At 41.6% G+C, this 23,662-nt stretch overlaps 1 protein-coding gene across 6 annotated transcripts in view; it reads right to left on the reverse strand.

Moving 5' to 3' along the window:
* Nucleotides 1-1,749: 1,749 nt before the first annotated feature.
* zgc:66433 (uncharacterized protein LOC321250 homolog) overlaps nt 1,750-23,662 on the reverse strand; it is a 50,083-nt gene continuing 28,170 nt past the window's right edge. For all 6 annotated transcript variants that reach the window (XM_040119684.1, XM_040119690.1, XM_040119689.1 and 3 more), the window contains 14 exons: nt 20,444-20,618; nt 19,524-19,650; nt 17,089-17,229; nt 16,922-16,981; nt 13,260-13,415; nt 12,156-12,255; nt 11,172-11,520; nt 10,580-11,075; nt 7,115-8,402; nt 6,794-6,897; nt 6,219-6,381; nt 5,795-5,913; nt 5,050-5,143; nt 1,750-3,685 (listed from right to left, as the gene is read on the reverse strand). In XM_040119684.1, coding sequence (XP_039975618.1) covers nt 3,177-3,685; nt 5,050-5,143; nt 5,795-5,913; nt 6,219-6,381; nt 6,794-6,897; nt 7,115-8,402; nt 10,580-11,075; nt 11,172-11,520; nt 12,156-12,255; nt 13,260-13,415; nt 16,922-16,981; nt 17,089-17,229; nt 19,524-19,650; nt 20,444-20,618 — 3,881 coding nt within the window. In that variant the 3' untranslated portion in view covers nt 1,750-3,176. The remainder of the gene's footprint in view (nt 3,686-5,049; nt 5,144-5,794; nt 5,914-6,218; nt 6,382-6,793; nt 6,898-7,114; nt 8,403-10,579; nt 11,076-11,171; nt 11,521-12,155; nt 12,256-13,259; nt 13,416-16,921; nt 16,982-17,088; nt 17,230-19,523; nt 19,651-20,443; nt 20,619-23,662) is intronic.

Genomic DNA, 23,662 nt, shown 5'->3' on the forward strand with positions numbered 1-23,662 from the left:
ACACAAACACATACGTGTGCACGTCTACAGGCCAAGACTGACTCCAAAGCAGCTTCACGACAGAATCGTGAAACACAGTAAGATGAAAATTCTGTGCCGTAAAATTAAAATACTAGTTAAAAGAAACCAAAGAAGTCTCATTAGTGAGTTTTAGGTCGATTTGTTTTGTTGGTTAAAAAAAAGCTTGAGATGCTTGATGAGATGTGTTTAAACCTTTTCTACGTTTCACTTGAACGCAGCTCAGTTTGTCCTCTGTTCAGTCATTTTTCCAGCCTGCAGACAATCTGACCACAGCGGGTTTCACTGTGTGACTAAAAACTACAACATCAGCGCAAAGTTTAACGTCCCAAACATCAAATTTTCTCATCACAGCAAGGGATATTGTATCCAAGTCGAGCGACGTTGCTACTTTTACTCCTAATATTTTCACTTTGCTCATTTGCCCTCCTGTTGAGAGTCAGACGGGAAGACCGAATCCACTCTCAGTTGGCAGTCAACGTAGCTTACAGCACGAAACTCAAAACTGAAACCCCAGCTTGTCGCTTTAACACTTTGGTTTGTGTAAGGATTGAACAAACAAGATGTAATGTGTTGATTAATGGGCTTTAGAAGTTTTGGAAAGTGTAGCTTTGAACTTTGGACAGGGCCAGGCTAGCTGTTTGTAGACATTTAAGGCCTAGAAAATATCCCTGACGGTGTCATCAGTTTGAGTGACCTGGCATTTACCAGTCACGGTCTGGTCTACAACGGTATTCAGGTGAATTATAGGAAATGTAGGATCCAGCGCTGGGGGAGCTTGACCTGTACTAGACCAAAAGACAGGATATCCCTGCTGCTGTTGCTTTGGGTTCGACTATTTTTTTTTTTTTTAATTCTGTGACCCTCTTCTAGTATAATGGTAAATGGCTGGAGTTTCCCTTTAAAGGCATGTTAATTGGATATCAGGCTGTTTCTGGTGACACACTAACTACCAGAGAGCCTGAACAAAAACACTCAGCGCTATTCTCAATCTGCCACAGGCTCTTTTGGAGACCAGGCACATAGCCAGGATTTTAGAAATTGCCAGGTCGCGACCTCAAATCTCACTCTCCCCCACAACAATTTGACCAGATATCTCAGTGTCTGGGAATTTTTCCTAATCATTTTAGTTATTCATTATTCATCTATTTTTAAATTTGAACCCCTCATAACATTGCTAAGAATTACTTTCTGGCAGGGAAATAAGGACCCAAACCTTTAGTTATTGGGCTAACAGTATTCACATTTGAATTTAATGATTATTAAAAAAAAAAAAAAAAAGGTTGAATCAGACAATAAAAAATCCACCAAGTAATATTTTCTAATTATTCAATGAAAACTCCATCAAAGTTCATAAAACCTCCAAATTCCAAGAAAACATACAAAGGACTTAACCTCAGTTTCCTCATTGATAGCTACAGCCCTGTTGACCAGCTTGAACATAAAATAATGGTATTATCACTACAAATATATACATACTGGTGGCATAAAAACGGACAATCGTGGAGGTTAAAAGACATTTCAAGAATAATGCAGGCTAATGTTTTCAACAGTTTTTCAGTGTTGGGCACATTGATTCAATGAGCACTGGGTGGCATTTAACTCTCAAACCCGAAAAGGCTCCACTTGGTTCTTTTTATGCTGTAAGAAAAATACATTTCCTTTATCATTCCACTCCGAGACCGTGCACGGACATTCAGACACATGACCAATAAAAGCACAGAGAAAAGGCAATTTCATTTGTTCTTTACTGCACATTTTATGTACAAGACAAATTCTCAAAAGGCAATACAAAAATCAAACAAATGCATAAAACAAATATACTTACTGTGAGATAGATAGACTTAATTGATACAGAGGAAACTTTCAGCTGTGACACTCGCGTTCCTTTAGTGATGCTTTGCATCCTGCAGCAAACCAATCTCCAAGTAGCTAAATCTGTATATTGACTTATTTACATGCTTTGTTGTAAGTGGAAAATGTTTTGTAAACTGCAACACGCTGCCAACATGATGATGCAGTAAAAAAAAAAAAAAAATATTAAAAAGACACACAGGTCAGTGTAATGATAGTTCTTCTTAATTCCTGAACAGCTAACTTTTTGGAGACGTTAGATTTCTGTAGGATACTGACATATCATCTGTAGTTATGTATTCAAAATATCAAAAGAGAAAATTAAAAAATATAATTTACATTATCAGCCTGAATTATGTTGGAGACAGCACTCAGCACTCGCTAACACGACAAACATCCTTAGTTTAGTATCTGTGGATCATGTTATAAGAAATCTATTTGTCTAAAGAACCTGATACACAGAGGAACCGTGGATCAGCGAATCCGACCGAAACTCATGACCAGCAGCAGTCAGTTGTGGACATTTTTCTCCAGCTTAACGGGCGTGTTAGATCATTTTACTCTCTGGCCGTGAAGATTTGCCACATTTCTCAAAATGTGGGCGCGTATCACTGCCTTAAAATAAAAAGGCACACACACACACACACACACACACACACACACACACACACACACACACACACACACACACACAAACACACAGAAGCACACTGAGACTGAGAGAAACGGCATCCTGTCCACTCATTCTTACGAGACAGAATGAATGAATCACTAACCCCAAGATTTACTTTGTCTCTTTCTTCTGTGAATAAAGTATCCTCTCTATAAAATAAAGTCTCCTTCTTGCCTTCCCTGAAATGTTTAGTGATATCAGCTGGAATCATTTGGGTTAACTTATTAATATTAATAATATTTACTGCTGTGAAACTACATATATTTTCTTTTTATTCAGGCACCTCATAACATACTAAGACTGTTGCAAAAATATGGATCCACTTCAAGTATGACACATTAACTTTAGGGGTCATTTAGAAAACATGACTGTACAACATAAGGACGTAAAGAAAGAGGGGGGGTTAAACAGAGCCCGTTTTTGGCTGTGTGACTGGAGAGTTTGTACCAATCTGAAGCCTGAAGTCAGGATAAGAAGAAAACAACAGAAAACAACAACAACTCTTTGTGTGCAAATGCATTCTGGTCCATCCAGACTCTCGGCCCACTTCAACGCACTTTCAGATGTGACCCTCTTGGGACCTTTGTGCCAGCTTAGGCCCCTGTACAGGAGCTTACTGAAAGCTGGCTCATCACTGGACGATCTGGGGCATCTCGCTCCAGGCTTTGGCCTTCTTCTTGGCCAGCGCCATCCATGGAGGCTCGTCCTGGGGCAGAGCAGGAGGAGGCAGGCCTCGCTGGGAGGGCGGGGTCTGTCCAGAAAGACCTGGAGCTCTCGAACCAGACTTTTCTGGAGCGGTTCTCGATGAAAAAGGAGTGGATGTGGCTGTCGTACTCTGGGGCTGGGGCGTCTGGGAGGAAGGTAAAGAGGTGGCAGCTATGGAGAGAGATGGCGGGCTTGTGCAAGAGGGCGATTTTTGGGGAACAGGAACCGGAGAAAGGGGGGACAGGGATCTTTGGGCTGGGTTGGGTTGGGGTGGAGGTTTTGTGGAGGCAGGTGGAACTTGGGGTTTCGGAGGGACCGGACAGGGCAGCGACTGGGCTTTTGAAGGTTGAGGTGGCACTGGAGTTGGAGGAGAGAGAGCTCTCCTTGCCTCCTTTTCTACAGATGCTGAAGGTTTGCTGATCTCCAACGAACTCACTGGAAGAAAAAAAAAAAAAAAAAAAAAAAGAAGAAACATGTCAAACACAAACAAACTAGAGAAGCATTTCCTGAAAGATATGCGTGTGATTGCTGTGTGTATTGATGCCGAATGGCATGATGTTTGGATGACTTTAGAATCAATTGTTAACTCATGGAACCTTGATGTATTTGCTGAGTTGTCGATGCAATGGAGGGATGTGAACGGAAGCTTTAATGCATTATGTTATATGAGTCATTATCACCGGGTAAAGGTAATGAGTTACTGTGTATATACAGTGGGTCTAGAGTGGCCCATATAAACTTTCAAGCATTACATAACTCATAATAATTCATTAACTGTGCATGTTCTCATAATAACTTAATGCACAGTTTTTCTTTCAGGAATAATGAACATTTCAAAACACGAATGGGGTCTGTACCGTTTATGGTGGTTACGTAGAAATACAATGGATGTCTATGGAATTATTATTAAAAATTAATCAAAAAGTACAACAGTTTTTACTTAGAAAAATCATAGCAGCCATCTACAAAGAATAATGCATGATTTGACATGTCAATCATCTCAGCATCAAAACTGGAGGAGGAGATACGTACCAAAAGGGTTGAAAGAAATGGGTTTTTCAGGACCAGCTCAATAAGTATGCAGATCTATGCCAACTTGATAAATATACAGGAAACTGCATCGAGTTATGCATTTATCAATATATGTGTGGTGTTAGGAGCCTAATCAGTTGTGAGTCGCAGGTGAGCAAAAGAGGCACAGAAGAATACACACAACGGAGTGAAGAACAGTCATATTATATAAAACAGCACAATTCACTTGCCTGGTGATCTGTTTTCTGGAATACGTTGCTCGTTTTTCCTCTTTATTCTCTATTCTAAACCAGAACTATTTTCCTATTCTTACATCCATCAATTTTTTATTTTTGCCCAATTACCTTTATCTTTTTCGTCAATTTAACCCCCCCCCCCAAAAACTGTATTTCTGACAAATTTGTCAGCCTCTTCAAGCCTATGTGGGTTGAAATCGATACATCAACTCAGAGAGTGCACCATTGACTGTTAATAGAAGGTGAATTACAGTTAACGTTGTTGGGGTCAGTTGCAGTAGCAGACTCTTCACAGATGAGGGCAGCATTACATCAGTAAAAAAAAAAACAACTTGCACGCAACAGGTTGAGGTGCTGAGCCAACAACAGGTTAAGTGGTTACTTTTAAAAACACTGACCTTTTAAAATCAAGTACACTGACCTAAAACAAAGACAGCTGAAATGCTCCAATGCTGCGACTGGCCTGTCTTTTGAAAGTGCATTCAGTTTATTTTGCAACCTGTGTGTCTTTGCATCTGTGTGTGTTCTGACCTTTGCTTGGGGATTCAGCTGTTTTGCTGCTGTGCTCCCTGCTTGCAGCTGAGCTGACGTACATTGGCAGGGAAGATTTCCTCTCTTGTTCCTCCTACAAACACAGAGCAGCATGGTCAGTTATACAGTATCTGGGTACAGCCTGCTGTCTGGAATAACAAGTAGCTGGAATTGTGCGGTGATGTTCTATATATACTGTATATGGACGCAGGGGAAGAAACCAACAGTGTACACAAAAGTGCGTTTCCATCCGAAGCATGTATTTTTAGACTGTTGGAAACCCAAAACTAAACACTGGAATTTTTTCTTTGGCAAAATATATAATTGCGCAATGACTGTGAGCAATAGTTCTTCTGTATACTGAACTTTGCATCAGTGTTTCGCTTATTCATTATGATGATCACAGGGACATGTGATTCGCATGTTATGGAAAAATGTTGCCCCTTAGAAACCAGTTGCTAATTAAACACAATCATTTTTCATGTTGGTAAAGTGGATTTAACATGAATATAACAACTAAACTAAACATCTGTACTTTGTTCCACCTCTCATAAGGACTGGACACCTATTTTTTGGGGGGTTTTCTGACTTCAGAGTCACCCCCCCAGGCTTGCTGCGAATTTGTGTCCACATAAAAGACATGCATGGCCGCGCGGATACACACACACACACACACACACACACACACACACACACACACACACACACACACACACACACACACACACACACACACACACATTACCTTCTTGACAGTAATCTCATCCAGTGAGTTTTCTTTATAGATCTTCTGTTTCTGTTTGGCCATAGAGATCCAACTGGGAGAATCCGGTCCGCCAGAAACACCACGAGCTACAGCTGGGTCTGAATCAAAAACACAGCAGACACAGTCAGACCATGGCCTGGATCAGGGGCTACTTTCTATTTCCTTCTCAAAGTGTAATCTAAACCAAGTTTTGGATTATTACATCTGAGCACCTCACTGAAAGCCTTATGCTCTTAGTGTAAGTCAAGTCAAATCAAGTCGAACTTTACTTGTCCCCAGAGGGGCAATTGGTTATGCAGCAGTAAAAACACTAGATCAGAAACACACAAGCCAATTAATTAAGATAATACGATACAAGGTCAGTATGTAAGAAAATGCTGTGTGTTTTTATGTGTATACACACCTGAGATACGCTTGGCCTTTCCTCCACCGTCTCCATGTACATCTGGCTTCTTAGGGAGGGCAGGCTTGTTACCGATTGGCTGACTTATAGTGGGCTTAACACTGATTGGCTGTGGTGGCTCAGCTTTACAGCCGATTGGCGGAATTGGAGTCTCGATGGGAGACTGAGTAAGAGAAAACCAGATAGTTAATAAGTAAAGAATAAAAACTCTGGTTAATCTGTTCATTGACTCTGCATTCCAACTCTAAAGGACCTCGTTAAATCAGGTATTTTTGTGACCTTTCAATGATTACAGACAGAATTTCAAATGTATGTGGCACAGTTATTGATGCTAACCATCTGCAAGCTCTAGTTGTAGCAATTTAAAATATTTGACTTAAACCTCTTTCATCATTTGTCTCCGACAAAATTTCTTGAACTTGAATATAATATACTTTATTTCATTCACAAAGGTAAGAAACTTCAGATTCCTGCCATCTGAACATCGTCAGTTATCTTGATAAGTGAAGGATAACCACGAAAACAAGACTCAAAAACATGCTGTCAACTATAACAGCACAAGTCGGGGTCATCACCTCTGTGTTGTCCTCCTCTGAGCTGAAGCGGTGCAGAACTGACGTCTTCCTCAGCCGGACCCCAAACGGGTTGTCGGGGCTTCCCTCCACTACGACAGAGCTCTCTGTAGGTGGGAGGTGTAAAAGTTGGTCTGCGGTTTCACTTTATTTTAAGTCAAACAGACAGTTCACCTCATGTGACTGGAAAACAGAAGACGCGGGTCATAGTGAAAATAGGACGTGCAATTACCGCGTAGGACACTGAATCGACCCTAGACAGGGCAACAAGACAAGCACCCACACATATAAAATCGTACTAATGATCATGTTTAAGGTCTCTACCTTCTGTGCTTGCAGCACCTGAGGCCTGAGGTTTAACAGAGGATGGCGACGATGTCGCACTGCTCTGCGGTTTGGCAGCGGCGCTCCCAGCATTCCTCGCTCTACCAGGACTCAACACCAGCTCAACCTTAGGCGAGCTCGGAGGCTCTGCTTTCACGGCCGGATCCTTCTTGGTCGTAGCCTCCGCCTCCTCGCTTCCGGGGCCTGTGGTGGCAGATGACAGAGAGGAGGCGCAGGCGGGTGGAGAGGAGGGAGGAGTCAAACTTTGTGATCTCTGCCAGACGGGGGCGATGGTGAAGCGGGCTTTGCTCTGATCCGAACTACTGGGTGGCTGGTTGACTGTTTGCTCCACAGAGGCAGGAGGTGTAGCTTCTTCTTCCAGGGCCAACGGTTTTTCTTCGTCAGCTCGATCTTGATCTGTAGATGCTACAGCACGATCGGGTGATTCAGTGACATGTTCTTTGAGATCTGCAGCAGTTGGAGACTGTTGGAAGAAAGACGTGATTTTCTCTGAGCTGGGAGAGACTAGGTTTATGTGGATAGTGGTAGTGCTGGTCTTACTGGGGGAGAGAGCCCCACTCTCTTGTGATTGAGTCTCATAATGTGACTCTGGAAGAGACAGAGAAGGCAGCTTGGAAGAAACAGTAGCTTGTTCTGTGGCCTCAGTTTGATCTTTTTCCTCTTGCTTTTTGTCTAAATAGGACATTTCGACCTTTTCATCCACATCAGGTGGGTTTGCTTCCGCGTCGTCCTCTTGGTCGGGTTTTTGTTCAGAGCGGTCGACCTCTACACCTTCCTCCGCCACCTCAGAGTTTTCTTGCCCCTCCTGCACCTTGGCGCGTGCCCGATCACCCAGTTCTGTAGGGATTTCATCATCGCTTGTTGCCATTACAGTGCACGAAGCGTCATCTCCAACTGCAGCATCTGCACCTTCATCTGCCTCCTGCACTGACATGGCAGTTCCGACTTCTTCATCTGCTGCATCAGGAAAGGTCTCCGTCATCTCCTCGTCATCCTCCCGCTCTTCATCAATTGCTTCCTCGGCCTCCTCCACTCTCACGCCCACTTCCTTCGCCTCCACCTCCAAATCATCCTCTTCTCTCTTCTCCCCTCCCTCCTCCTCCTCCACCTCTGGCTCATTCTCCAGCTCTATTGCTTCCTCCTCTCTCTCACTCTCTTCCTCTTGTCTTTCTTCCTGTGCCTGGATGTCAGTTTTTCTTGTAAGCATATCATTTTTCTCCTCAGGTTTGACTTCCTCTGCCTCCTCTTTCCCTGCTTCTTCTTTTTGCTGGAAGACAAAGGAGAGAGGAAAATAAGAAAAGCAAAGATTAAAGTTTTTCAAGTGCACGCACCTTGAGCCTCATGGATGAACCGCATATACAAACAGATTTGTTCTTCAGCGGCATGTACAAATGATTTAAGAAAAGGTCGGGCGTTCAACAGTTTTCACTGAGGTACAAACAAAATTCATGAATGATCTAGACTTGTCTCAAGAGTCATGTAAAGATAGTCTGGCTTTCTCCACAGGGGCGGAAACACTTGTTTTACGTAAAGTGGCTTCAATCAGTATTTTTATATGAAAAATGGATCACATGACTATTTGTATGTAAAATGGGTCAGTTGTAGTGAGGAATCCGCAAAGAATTATCGCCCAACTCTGCAGTGCTCACCAGCTCTGCGGAGCTTTATATCAACTTTCAGCTTAGTGTTATGAATATATTAACCATTGGCGGAAAGGGTCAAATGACTGTGTTTAATATGGAGACTGTGCTCCCAAGAAGAACAACAGCATGAGTCATTCCAGCCCCAAAGCCACATCTGTTTATCTTAAAGTGACAAAGCCCTCTAGTGGCCATCGTAATTATGACGTAGACAAAGGACGTATGACAAAGTCCGCATGAGAAGGATGTCAGGGCGGATGGACTGGTCAACAAAACGTCAGACTTTAACACGGGAGACAGCTGTGTGTTTCTCGTTTCTAACTGACAACATTGGGTCCTTTAAGCGGGACCACAAATGTTCCCTAATCTTAACCATGTTTAATATTGTAACCATGACGACAAACCTTGTCTTTTCAAACCAAACCATGATGTTTCCCTAAGCCAATCGAAGTTGTTTTTGTGCCTAAAGTTAACCAAAACCAATTTATTTTTCAGTGTGATTTTTAACAGTTTAGGCATAGACAAATGATTTTATCCTACCCACGAGGGCGTCAGATCACAAAACTCTTCTATGTGTCATTCTAACAGGCATGGAAAACAACGTGTTTGCTCTTTTAATTATGGAGGACTTGCTGGATGATGTGGACAGTGTGAAAGCTGTTGCTAGTAGTGACAAACCCACAGAGCATTATCACCTGACTGCAGTTTCCCTCCCTTCTACAGAGCATTTAGCCTCTTTCAGGTTATTGTTTTGGTTCGTGGGCCCACAACTTTACTGTTTTGGTTCACTCTTACCGGTCTCATAGCATCGCTTTCGGAGGGTAGCGGGCTGTTTTCAATGAAACACTCTAAAACCCCACTGTACACTGCTTCCTGCTCAGCACCAAATGACAGACGGACAAAGTTAGCAACTAGCTGGTGAACTTTTCAGAGCCTTTAGCAGCCAAAGAGCCAAATATTTACTTCAGGAGTGGGTGGAGAAACAGTGGTAAGAGGAGAGTCGGGTGGCCACATATAAGACTCTAAATAAATACCCGTGTTGCTCCATGTCTCCTGGATCTGTAAATGGGCAACCGTTCACCATACCAACTTTAGGAGGTGATAATTTATCAATGTTTGTGTTTGCACGTGCGCTGACCCCAAGTGGCCAAAAATACTTTAAGAAATTGGAGTTATAATATGTCACCGACATCAAATAAAATAAAAATCATGAAATTAAAGTTAATGTACAATTAATATTTGGTCACAATATCAGTGTACTGTGCATCACAGCTTGCCAAGACATGCAAGTTTTAGATTCAAAAAAAAAAAGAGTATTTTGGCATCATGACAGCTTTTACAGTTCACTAGTTGGTAGGACAATGCTCCAACAATTGCCTCAGGATCTTAATGCAAATAGCTGTTCAGGTGAACATCCTCCACTGCATCCGACAGTGTAAAATCACAGGTAAGGGAATCTTTCACATCCCTTTGACTTTCCCACTTTGCTCTGGCAAAGAGGCTTTTTGGCATCTAACTTGATATCATTACCTCTTTATTACCGTCGTGATACAGCTCTGTGATGGCGTAACATGACAGCAGGACTTGTAGCTCAGCTGTGTGAAAGTCTTCTTTTATTCTTGGGTGACAGCTTTGTTAATTAAACTTGCCAACAAAGTGGTATGAATATTAGGAGACGCATAAGTCAAGGTTCTTACATGAGGCCCACTGTGTTCTATACAAAATAAATGTAAGAGCTTACAAATATAGATAGCTTTTAAAGCTACTTAAATCACAATACTACAATTGAATGAAAAATACATACACCATGTTGACTGAATAGTTCCACAGCTAGTTCTTCTTCCTCCTCTGCTTCTTCTTCTTCTTCTTCTTCTTCCTCTTCTTCAGTGAGAACCACTTCTTCTTGGCAGGAATGATTGGAAACCTCCTCCTCTTCCTCTGTGGCGTGACCCAACAGTAGAGAGCCCGAGGGAGCAGCCTGATAACTGACAGGCTCATCCCCCTCTGCCTCCTCCTCCTTCACCTCCTCTCCATCTTCTACCTCTGCTTCCTCTTTTTCCTCTTCTTCCAACTCCAGGACGACCCCCTCAGTCTCCACACCCGGCGGGCAAGATGTGAGGGGAGTTTTCAAGGAACTCAGTACCTCCTGTAAGAAGGAGCTCTCCTCCTCCTTGTTTTCCTGGACTCCATCTTCTTCTGCTCCCAACTTACTGTCAGCCTCGTTCTCCTCTGCTCCTTGGGCAATACCTGGAGGTTCCAGTAAATACTCTCTTGGACCAGCAGAGGGCTCTGGTGTGGCCCTAGAAGCAGAAATCAAGGGGTCAGATTGCCTGGAGAGGAAAGAACAATTCAGACTGTGAGAAGGAGAAAACAAGGCGGAAATCACGTCTAATCACCTGGGACTGGCCATAGAGGAGGCTCTGGAGCTGGGCCTGGAGGAGGGCAGGGGCTGGGCATCCGGGGCTTCCTCCTCTGAGAGCATCGTCTCAGGAGGAGAGGAAGTGTCCGGGCTGTGAGAAACATCCTGTTCTGCTTCCGACTCATCCTCTCCCTCCTCCCTCTCCTCCTTATCTCTCAACAGGGATTGTCTGGAATGCTGTGGTTGCTCCTTTTCCTTCTCTTCCTCCTCTTCTTCGTTGTCTTCTTCTTCTTCTTCTTCTGCCGCCTCTTCTTCTTCTTCTACTTCTTCTCCTCCTCCTTCCTCTTCTCTCTCCACTTTTGGTTTCAGCTCATCAAAACTTGCAACTAGATTAGAGACAAAAACAAAGATCTCAAAGATCAATCTGATCGGATCAATCTGATCTGATCAATTACACAGTGGCATCAAGTATATGGAAGTCCTTGGCTGGCATTATAAAAATGACAGAAAACGATTTTAGATCATTTATTTTAGATCATTTCTTCTGCAACTGAAAAATTTCATAATAGTAGGATTCTCCAGAAATTAACCATCATAAAAATGACCCTGAAAAAGACCATTTCCATTTTATTTTCATTAAAAATAAAAAAGTAAAATCAGGAAATGGTTCATCATTACAATTTCAAGCTTAGGTTACAAATTGTCTGCGAAATGGACAAAAAGTCCATTTACCTTTCAATTTCATTGCTATTATGGCGTTTATGGTGTTATGCTCAGGAGCAAACTGAAAATTATTTGTCAATGGAGGGTTTTATTTTAATTATAAATTTGGCAGTAATTGTGCATTTTCAAATCTGAAAATGAAAATTAGTTATTCAAATCTTAAATTTAATTTTTGTCATACATCAAACACACACAACAATGGGATACAAATTTTCAATTTGATAGGATGATTTAATTTTAATATTGGTGGTCAGTGACTTCCATACTTTTAATTTGAAGTACATAAACACCTCCTGACCTTCTGTATCTGGTTGTTCTTGCTCCTCCAAAGCTTTTGTTTTGGAAGTGTTCAGCATCTCGTCCACCACAGAGTCTCCCTCTGTTTTCATCTCCAGCCTCTGCACGAACATAAGACATTAGAAATTCTGTCAGCATTATCCTTTACCACTCAGACGGCCATCAAGTTATCAAATTACTGATCAAGTTAGACAGACCTTTAACGAGAAGATGCGGATCCACTAAATCAGAAAATATCTGTCCTGCTGAAGCGCCACTGAGCAGAACACTGGTTCTATCCTATCCTCTGACCCTATTGTATTATTTTGATTGGGCAAAAGGTCATAACCAAATTATTTATAACTAGCATCTAGGAATTAGCTAAACTGGTTATGTTACTCTAAACACTTCACTGCATGGAGGCAACGGGATGCACCTCAGACAGGAGAGGTACACATGACAATTTTCACCCTATTCATTGGATTTATAAATGTATAAAAGCCTTAAATTCGATAAAAATGTTAGGACCTTTGTGGGAAAGCTGAGCTGTTGCAGCAGCGGGTAGTACAAGCAACAGTATTTTTAGCAGCAACAGAGCAAAAATAAGAATCTGGGAAAAGATTAAATAAGAATAAAAAACAACACAACCTACGTTTTATGTGTTTAGTTTGGCTATTGTTTCTATTAATAATATTAACTTTGTACTCAACATGTAAATTGCTAAGCTATGGTTACATGCCAATTGGCTTACTGTAGTTGTGCACACACAGTATGCTCTCTGGAATAGGGGATTATTATGGACATTTCAGGTTTGCTATCTTTCGGTTTCGCTTCCAAATAAAGTGGTTTATATAATTTGGCTCAACTGTCAGTTTTTGTTCCAACTTGTCTGACAGCTTGTATTTTTTGCCCCAGTGGATGTGTTGCAGCGATCCCAACATGTTCCCAGAAGTCAGCTATCACTATGAAAGATATGACTTTATGATAACTGATTGAAACAATGGCTAAAACTATCAAAATAAAACCTGTGTTGGAATAAAGTGAAATGGTCCTCTAAAGGATATGTATTGGGTGTATTAGTTTATGTGTTCGTGTTAGTGTATTTGTATATGTATGAGTCTCTTACACTGGCAGGTTTCCTCTTGTTGCAGGCTTTGTGTCTCAGGCCCAGCTTGTGTTTGGCAGCGGAGTTGTCCAGACAGGCGAAGGGACTGGCTGGCTGACTGAAGTCCCCTGGAACCACCAGGGGGCTCATTGCTCTACTGGAGGCTGCACAGGACAGCTGGGAAGACAGAGAGACAAACAAAGACATAAGGTTTCACTAAAAATATTCACAAATAACTTGTTAGCTGAGAAAATACTCCTTAGGCATTTGTGAATACAGGTAAACTAATTCCCTCCTACAGCTGGACTCTAAACCACCACCACCCAAATAAGCGTCATCATCTGGGGGAACCTTTGGAGGAGCTCCACTCACAAAAACTGGGATTTGTCCACCCGTGTCCTGGGGAAATTATATGCACATGCCACTGTATCCTCAAAGCCTGTCTCCCATTGTTTCCCAGTGGAGCAGCTCCAGACACAGCTGGCCACATTACAGACTTGAGTCATCACTCTTAGTCTTTTTCCCAGCTTTGAGTAACTTAACAGCCCAGCATCGAGGCTGGAGAGAGAAAAGTGTGTTGAGAGTTTGTTAAAGGGTGGATTTTCACTGAAATGATGAAGGCAGCAGATAAAGAAACCAAAGGAAATAAAGCCAGACCAGCAGCAACAGAGTGAGAGAAAGGGAGTCCAGCTGTATAAATATTAGCTGTCCTTATCTGCAGGACCCCCACTTACTCTGTCATCACTGGAAAAGTATCCCTAGATACTATAAATTCTGTATTTGGTAACTATTTTTTAACAAAAAGACTCAAAAGTGTCCACATTGAGGTCTGTGAATTATCCTGAGTAACCAGGTCCTCACCAATGGAAACATACACTGTTGTGAAATTTTTCAAATACATTCTTTGTTGCCTCAAGCACCACTCTTTGTGGCAGAAGCTGGACATCTCTGAACCTCGGCAAATAAAACCAAAACTATCTGGATGACATATGTTTCTACGATTTGGTAGAACTTGCCCCTTTAGGACTCACATTCAATTGTCTGACTCATACCTGGACTGAGAGATCATGTAACATTCAGAGGAATATGAACACAGCTCTTCTTTGTTGACATTTAGATTTGTTTATTTATGGAGATTTCAAATCTGTATGCGTGAGTGTTTGTGTGTGGGGCGGGCCGAGGGAGATTCTGAATGTTATAACTACAAGCAGACATACTGACTGCCAGAGAAACCAATGGAATGCACTCTGAACACTCACACAGCAGTAGATCACTGGAATAACACATACAGTACTACAGTCAGAGAAAAGGACAATGAAAGAGAGGAAGTGACATAAAGAGGGAGAAGACGTCCAGAAGCAGACTCCCACCAACACACACACACACACCCTGAGGTCCATCTTCAAACATCACAAACCAAGCACATGACAGCTATTTACTACAGATAGAGTATGCATTTGTGTTTGGGAAACTGCTGTATGATCCAGAGCTGAAGAAGAAATCCTCTGATTTAAGAAAACCTGAAACTGCACTATTTGTATCCAGACAGTACATAAAAAACACCAGTACTGAAAGATGGATATATGTGAATTGAATGAAATGAACTGAACTACGGTTGTGTTTGAAGGACTGTTTCTTTCAGATACTTCATCTTTAGTCTCTCAAATTGATGTTGACTCAGTTGAAAGCTCGGTTATGTATCCTTCATGCGTTTTTTTTGGCCACTTGGTGGCAGCAGAAACAAGTCATATACGCAGCACCGACTTAATATTGCCTTATACAATTATTATGGCTAACGTGTTAGCAAAGCGTTACTCATTTACACATCTAGCAGACACAGAGCAACGTTAGGATTCAAAAAATGTTGTGTCTCCATGAAGTCCGTTGTGAGTTCTCAGTGAATGGGAAAGCTCCAGAAAGTGCCACTGCGAATGGAATTCATAAAGTCACTGCAGTCCTCCTTGACTGCATTCCTATGTGTGGAATGCACTTTAAAAGGGATATTTTCAGGTTTTTGTGTGCATGTCTTTGTAGCTGGCTATTTGTGGTTCCCTTCAGTGGGAAATGACTGACCAAACCCTTCTAAAATTGCCAAAACTGCCCTATTATTAAATGCTCATTTTTCATACTTTGCTGACTGTGTTAAGCCCCACATTATAACCAGCGAGGCTAAAATGGATAGTTGAGGTTTTAAGAGATTTGTCTTATCACAAATTGGTTCTACTTTCTGTCCACCCATAAAGTACTCATTGTAGTGAATTGTTTTAACTGACAGTGTTGTTAGGGAGCACATGGGAAATTTTAGGTCACTGTTTAGAAGTTAGGGGGGAAAAAAGAGAAAGATCAATTTGGGTGGCAGGGGTTTTTGGTAGTGTCTCAGTGATCAGACTGGATCATGAGATGTTTTTACCATCGTAGTCACATGAGGAGAAATGAAACAATCACACAAAGCTCCACACTCAAACAGCCCAAAAGGTTCCTCCGGCCTCTATAAACCACGTATCATACCATGAGATCCCTAGAATGGCTGCCTGGTTGCTGATGAGGATTCCACTCACAATGCTATGTGAGGTTATTTGTCTAGCCTCACGAATTGGACTTTAGAAGTTGTTGATTCAGCCTCGTGCCCGAGGGCAGTCATTTAGCATTGCAGTGTGGAAGTTGCGTTGTCAGTGAATTTGTCAGTTGTAGCACATATTAAATTCTTTGAGGCAGTCATTTCTGAATGCCACTCTGGATTTCCTGTCCTGGGCTACTTTTGTACCCGTATTCTTCCTGCATTTTTGGCAAACCATGTCAAAATATAAAATGTTTAAAGACAGAAAACTGTGCAATAACTAGATCAAGCTGATTTCCGTCCCTCACAGAAGGAGGCTCATGCACTCGCATACATGTAGATGAAACGTCAAAGCTGCACTAATCGAAGATTTTTTGATAACCAATGAATAAAAAGATGACATGTCATCAGGTCAGTAGAGCTTCTTAACATCTTTAAGCTTATTGTTTTAGTTTTATGGCAGGACAACCATGGTTAGCAATTAGCTAGTGAATATCTAACTCTTAAAGAGCCAGATGTTTCCCCATGGAGTTGGTGTCGACCAAAACAGAGATAAAAGGAGAGAGAATACTGGATTTAGATAAGTACCAAATAAAAAATAAATATGCTGCCCAAAATATGAACCCAAATGGATGGCCCTAGTAGCATAATGGGTAAGGTGCATACCACACGATTGCATTCATGTTTCGACTCCCAGCCAGAGGATTCTTCTTGTACATCATACCCCTATCTCTCTCGTCATGTTTCCTGTTTGTATCGCTACTACCACTGTCAAATAAAAAAATCTTTAAAACATGATAATGTTTCTGTGTGTGCTGCATATCTGTTTGCAAATATGTTAGCCGGATGTCATCTGAGACAATGTTGGTTGGGTCTGAGATCTAGAAGTTTGAAAATGTAAGTGAGCTTACCAGACCTCTGCAGTCCGCTCCTCAGCTCTGCATGAGGCCAGGAGCTCAAGGCTACATAAGCTGCAACTAGCATAACACGCCTAAAATCTCTGACTAAACTAATGGTAGCCGAATGCACTGTGGGTAATGCTTTTTTTAAACTGTCCATCTTGAGTTCAACAGAGTTTTGGGGGTGAAAGGCTAAATCAGTGGAGTACTTGTTAGTGTGTGTTTACCTGGTCGTCATCACTGTCTACTCCCTCCAGACTGATCGAACTGTTCCTCTGAGCCTGATTCTGAGAGATGGAGAGAGAGAAAAGAAAAAGGATAAGTGTGGTAGCAGTGCGGTCTGCAGCATTAAGGTGGACTACAGAGTGGGATGTTAGTCAATAATATGTGTTACCATGACTGTGTGAAGTGTGGTGTATTCAGGTGGACTGCAGGGTAGACCATCATCCTCAGACATGGTTCCAGCATCCTCTGTCCTCTTCACGCACACCAGGGATGGAGGAGAGCCCAGTTTGATGGCCTGCTTCAACTGAAGCTGCGGAAAAAAGAAAATAGAAAAAAGAAAAAAAAACAGAATTATGCAACTTGTGTTTGTATGTACTGTATGTGTTTCATCTATCTAAGATTCAAAAACCTGGAAAAATAAACTCGTAGATTTAACAGAAGGGAATCAAGGTGTTTCCCAGGTTTTGGTAAGTAGGGGCACTCAGAGATGAAGAGGATCTAAATCTGACCAGCCTGTTTCATAAATTACAGCTTTATATAAAAAAAGAAAGAGTAAAAGGCATGTTTGAGTATGCATTTTTGTGTTTACAGAGTTTTATGGCTTTTACAGTCCAGATATCCCCACCAGTGTAGATTATGTATGATTAACAGAGAATGACTTGTGAGGACAGTCAGCTGGCACTCATCAGAGAAAGTGTTTATTTTAGCCCTTGTGTGTGGGGAGCAGGTATCACAGAAACTAAAACTAACAGTTGTTATCTGCCAGTTAAGTGTTGCCCTGAAACAGTCACTCAAGGACTCATTGACTCAGGTGTAAAGCAAACACCAGACAATACAGCTTTTCTTTAGCCGGGCTAAACACTGGCACACAGCAAGTCCTTGACAAAAAATACACAGACCAGTACAGTTTTCAGTGTTAGTACTTCCATGTTCTTACTCTTAAACAACGACAAATAGAGGAGCTCCAGCTCAAATAAGGAAACAGGACTAGCTCATCTCCTGTCAGCAATTGTGCTGAAAAGCTAAAATTGCCATGAAATTTAGTTTATTGTTAAGTTTGACTTAAAATGAGTATTACACAGTATAAAATGTTGTCATGGACATATATCTTTGTTTGTGTTCTGAGATAGCTACACATGAATGTGACTTGATTGTGACTTTAAAAAGGTGCTATTAATGCAGGCAATTGACAAAATTTGTGACAAAAGACAAAAAGACCATAGCATCTACTACTCTCTGTATGTAACTGAACTTCCTCCCTTAATTTTGACAAGATTGAAACAGTATTTCCTGGTTTCTTTTTCTTCTCTCTCTTTACATGTGTGTTGCCCATTTTTATGTCAAATGATTTTGTATAGTGAATATCTCGACTGTCACAGGATATGCTAGCAAAGCCATTAGGTAGGGTCCATAACCCTGTTTGGACTATCCACAAAATAACATTATCTAACATTACCTTCAGTGAGCGACCAACTTCATGGTGTTGCACTGTTCATGAGATATCAATAAATGTGCGCCCTGTAACATATTGATCCTTACATAATGTGTTTAGATTTGCCTCTGGAGCAACCTCATTCTGCTCCTCAAACAGGCAGCCCGGCTCAGAGTGCGGATTCAGGTCAGGAATCTCCATTAGATTGTTTTCCCCACTAAATTCCGTTTACGCAAATCAGCCTGTTAGCTTCACTTTCAAAGCGTTAACTTCTATCTCGGCTATATGTTTATGATGATTTGCTTGAAATTGGTTTCATACAGTATTTGCACTCATTATTAAACACTGTACCTGTGTCTTTCTGTGTCTGTTGCATCTCTCTCATCTGCAAACATGCCCAAACCAAACGCTCTGTCTGTATTTTAGCTACAGGAGAAACTTTTCCTTTTTAGCAAATCCCCTTGAGACGCTGGTTAATTCTCATTCCCCTGTAGGTAGCTTAGCGGAGCAGTTGAACTGGAGGTCAGTCTCTCCGTCTGGGTCCCATGTCTTACTGTTTTAGACCACTGTTGTGACAGACATTTGTTCTATCTGTCCGCTTGGCTTATCGTCATCCAGTCATTTCATTATGCTTTGACAGACACTTCAATTTGGACCTCCCTTTGTAACGCATATCAGCCCCGCCTGTGTCAACTATCACACTGACCACATCCGAAGGCATTACACTTTAGTATGAATCTACAATGTAGTTTCAGTCGTAGTGTAAGCCTCTTTCCTGCTGCATTCACGTCCCCGAGGTGGGATCACACTAACTAATTATACAGGAGATCAGCTGGTACCACTCTGTCTGTCTGTCAACTCCTTTATTGATTAATACTGTTCATGACAGCTGAGCGCAGCACAGGGTCATAGAGATTCTCACGTCCAAACACACAGACTGTGATTCTTTATTTGTTTATTATTCCTTATTAACCCCTGCAGTCAAATCCTCTTTTCTCATTCCTGCCTCCACAGGCAGGTCAGATGTCAGGGTCTCTGTGGCATCCTTGACATCAGAGGGATTTACTAGCTTTCTCAGGGAAGATCCTCAGACGCAGTAGCTCAAACTTGGCTCCTCTAGTTGAACAGAATTTCCAACTAAAAGACCAGGCGGGCTTTTTATGTGTATTTACCTGTAGTGATTTCACTTTCCCATGAATGCTGTCCTGAGACGCCCCCAGAGCCTCGTTGGCCTCCGATGAGTCAGAAACAAAGACCGAGTCGTGTGACAAGGCCTTGCTGCCCAGGCTGATCTTTGACCTTTGGGAAACAGGAAGAGGAAGACATAAACAAAGCAGAAGGTGATGTTTCACAGCTTCTAAAAAAAAAAAAAATAAATAAACAAAATAGAGAGAAGTGGATGTGGGGACGCCCTGATAGGTCACTGGCTCAAAATAAACCATAAATTAACAATGAATATTTGTGTCATTTCTCTTCTTTAATCAAAGAAAGTCATTTCAATTAAAATGATGCCTTTCTTTTACGGTTTGTTTTCTCCTAATGATTACGAAGAGGAAAAAAGAATGGTTTCAATAACACTAGAGCGGATAAATCCTGTGATACCGAGGAAAAGTCAAGAGTAGACATGGCAGGAATTGGCACAGCTTTGAAAAACAGAGGAAATCAGGATTGGCCACAGGAAGAGACACTCCACTACTTGATACAAAAACAGGAAGGCATGAGCCTCCACTGAGGTGAGTTTTGCAGAACAGGAGATGGATGTTACAACATGATCTTCCTTTCTTAAATGATCTCTCTGCCCTTCTAACACGAGGAGGAGATATTTATCTAAATGGAGAGAGGAACGCCAGCTCATCATTTGTTTCACGGTGTTTTGGCTGTTTCGAGACAGGATGAGGCACTTAAAACACAGTAAACAGTCCATTTCTCCAATAAACCTCACAGAAGTACTTGAAGCTTTTTTACAGAAACAGATATTAGACCTGGTGATGGGCACTTGCAGTATGTGTGAATGAGAGCTCTGCAGTCACGGTTTACCTGTGTGTATTTCTATAATGTATGTATGTATGTGTGTGTGTGGGTCTGATCTTACCCAGAGCCCTTATCCTTCTCCGATCGAGTGAGTGTGTTATTCTCTGATGTTTTGCTGACATTGTCGCTCGACTGACTGGCCTTAAGCCCCGTGTCTGCTCCAACAGCTGATTGCTCCTTTCTTTTCTTCCTGGCAAAGAATTTTTTAAACGTCTGGAACTTGGACTTTTTCTTTCCTGAGAAGACAGATGAGAAAAGAGACAGAGAGACAGGGACACAGAGAAAATGAAAGACTGGTTAAAACCCCTGTCACAGTTACATTCTCCTGACAGCGCTACAGTAAATCATTACAACTAACTGCACAGTGATATGTTAATGAAAAAATTACAGACACAGCATCTTTACACACTGCCCTCACATGAACCCTTGAGTTAGCCAACACAGGGCTAATTTGAGTAATTAGCCCTGTGTTGGCGGTGAGGGCCCAGGTAGGCACCTCAGGAGAAACCACACACAGACTGATTTGTGTGCACAAACATAAAGAAAGCTACACATACACACACACAAACACACACTCTCATGCTTCTAAAGCCCCGCCACCCTCCCCCACCCTCCCATGAGTGCAAGTCCATTAGCGCCGCAGTGGAAAAACTCAACAAGTCTTTTATAACTCCTTAAACAGCTACAGACTGCTTTCATAGCTTTCGGTCAGCAAGGCATCCATCCAGAGCCTGAACGCTCACTGGTCCTCTCTCTGTCCCACATTCAACAGGGCTGTAGCCTGTCCCAATGTTTAGTTTTCGATTCAAACCATACAGTGAGTACCAAGAGAAATGCATGTCGTTTTGTTTTTTTGCATGTCGAGTCCACATCCCCACAGCTCTGTGGGACTGTACTTAAGAGCGGTCGGTCTTAAGATGGTCTTTTGCTGTTAAAGGTTACGTGCTCAGATTTTACACGTCAAAGTCTGTTTAAACTACCTCAAGTGATGTCACTTGAGTCAGCGTTGGTTGGGATTGAAGCCTATGTTTTTGAACAGTAAAAAATATTGGGGGCTGTGGAGTTGCCAGGCCTTTGTAGCCTCATCTCTGCTTGAGGCTACTGGCTACATTAGCCGCTACTAGTATAACACACCTGAATCTCCAACTGAAATGTCGTTGATTGCATTGTGGGTGATGTAGGCATCAGGTTTTAACGAGAAGGAAGAATGTGTGGCTTTAAAAGGACGGTGTCTCTGATCCCTTTGCATCAATTTTGATACTTCTTTCTTCGTCCGTTGAAAGTCCGACAACGTTATAAATGTGCACTGTCAGGTCTGTGGTAATCAGGTGACCCTTTATCAGTGCTATGGGACACTCATTAGAATAGCTTCTGAGCGCCAAGCACCGCATAATGTTAGACTAAATGACCTCTGACCTGACAAGGGAATGCAAATGAACACTACCATATAGACAAAAGTCACTTATCACAGACTGAGACATTTTCATTGTTACAAAAACAAATTTGGAACATCTTCAGTAGAGAAACGATTGGCTATACTATCCCAGTGTATGGACATACTAACCCCCCAGAAACTGTACAGTGTTGAGACAGAAAATAGAGGGAAACATACAAAAAGGGAACTGAACCTCAGAAGAGCTGGAAGAAAAACAAAACAGCTGTGATCTAACTATTTTGAGAATTCACATCCCTGGGCCATAAATTAGCTTCAAGAGACACATTCCTATTATAATAGCTGCGTCATTTTTGTCCTTATCCCAGTGGGGAATCTTTGAGCTTTCCTTTTTCTTTTCTCTAAAACTATACTTTCTGGTTGGAGCTAAATCACAGCCAAAAATGTCTGGAATCTAAACCTGGTACTGAGGCCAAGATGCTTAAAATTTCTAGGTCATTGGCTTAAGAAGACATCAGAAAATGATTAAGCTGATTTACGTTATAATGTTGTTGTTTTACAATATATTTTATATATTCTATCATTTACTATTACATACATACATGTAAGGGGCTATTGAAAATTCTGAGAGATGTCAAGAAAAATCACCAAAAATAGCTACAAGTCACAAGCTGTCTTTTCTGCACGGATGGATAAATATAGCACATACACTATTTTGATGAGTTGCCATCAAGCCAGAAATTGAAAATGATTTCATTTTTCATCCAATTTTTGTTAAGAAATGTTGGCGGTAAATTCTCCATTCTTCTGTCCGACACTACAAAGTGAACTGCTCTATTTACTTGAGGTGCATCCAACATGCTTTTGATGACGCTTCAGAGGCCCCTCTGAACTGCCAAAATGAAAAACCAGTGGGAAACACCAGAAGTCAGTGCCATTTATTGTGCTATTTTAGGCACAATACACTATTAAGCTAAAGGTCTGCGCTCATAGAGATTTGAAAAAGGCCAGTGCTTCAATGGAAGGTCATTGTAGCACTATAGTGATTGTAGGGCTTAGATACTGTAATTTCCCAACATACATTCTTTCAATCACAAAAATGAGCACACACGCATACTCATAATAGCATCATGGGAATTTTAATGCAGTCTAAGGTCAATGTTAGGGGGAACTGACCTCAGCTTACTCAATGAGAAGACGGTGACCTTTGACAAGGAAACAATGTGGACAGAATGAGAAAAAGGAGGTGTAGAAGGGACCTATGAAAGCAGACTCTGGGAGCACCCCCCCCATTTGATAAGTTCAGAAAGTCCACAGTGGTGATGCATTTGATTTTTTTATTCACTGCAAGGGGGAGTAATCCAGGAGGAGGAAAGAAACAAGAGAAGCAGGGGAGAGGATGAAGAGTATATTGTCATGCATCTGGAGAACAGGTTGATGTTACTGTTCTCACATGAGACACTTCTGTATTCATTCTCTTCTCAGTGGTTTGAAGTAGACAGGGCTTTAGCAATATCTGAATAAGAATCTGGTGACAGTTGTACGGCTGTTTGCTCGTGTTGTCCATCAAACTACACCACCACAGGTCTGCTCAGGCAGATTAGCTAAATTAAACCATTAAAATTGAAATGAAATTTGAAATTTTCTGCACTTTCTGTGTTAAGAATTATAAACTATAATGATAATACTAAGTGATACTACGGCTACTATGCTGTTTCAAAAAAGGATAAAACAGTTTTTGGACATATGTGTGGGAACAGCTTCTAACCCTCAAGGCTATGAGTGGGTGTTTCCCAGCAGTTGACTGATAACAGGAGACATACTGTCAACATCTGATGTGCGTTATCATTTACTGAAATGTTTTTTTATTCCCCGTTTAACAAGTAA

This window comes from Xiphias gladius, chromosome 23 (assembly GCF_016859285.1).
Source record: "Xiphias gladius isolate SHS-SW01 ecotype Sanya breed wild chromosome 23, ASM1685928v1, whole genome shotgun sequence".
NCBI lineage: Eukaryota > Metazoa > Chordata > Actinopteri > Istiophoriformes > Xiphiidae > Xiphias > Xiphias gladius.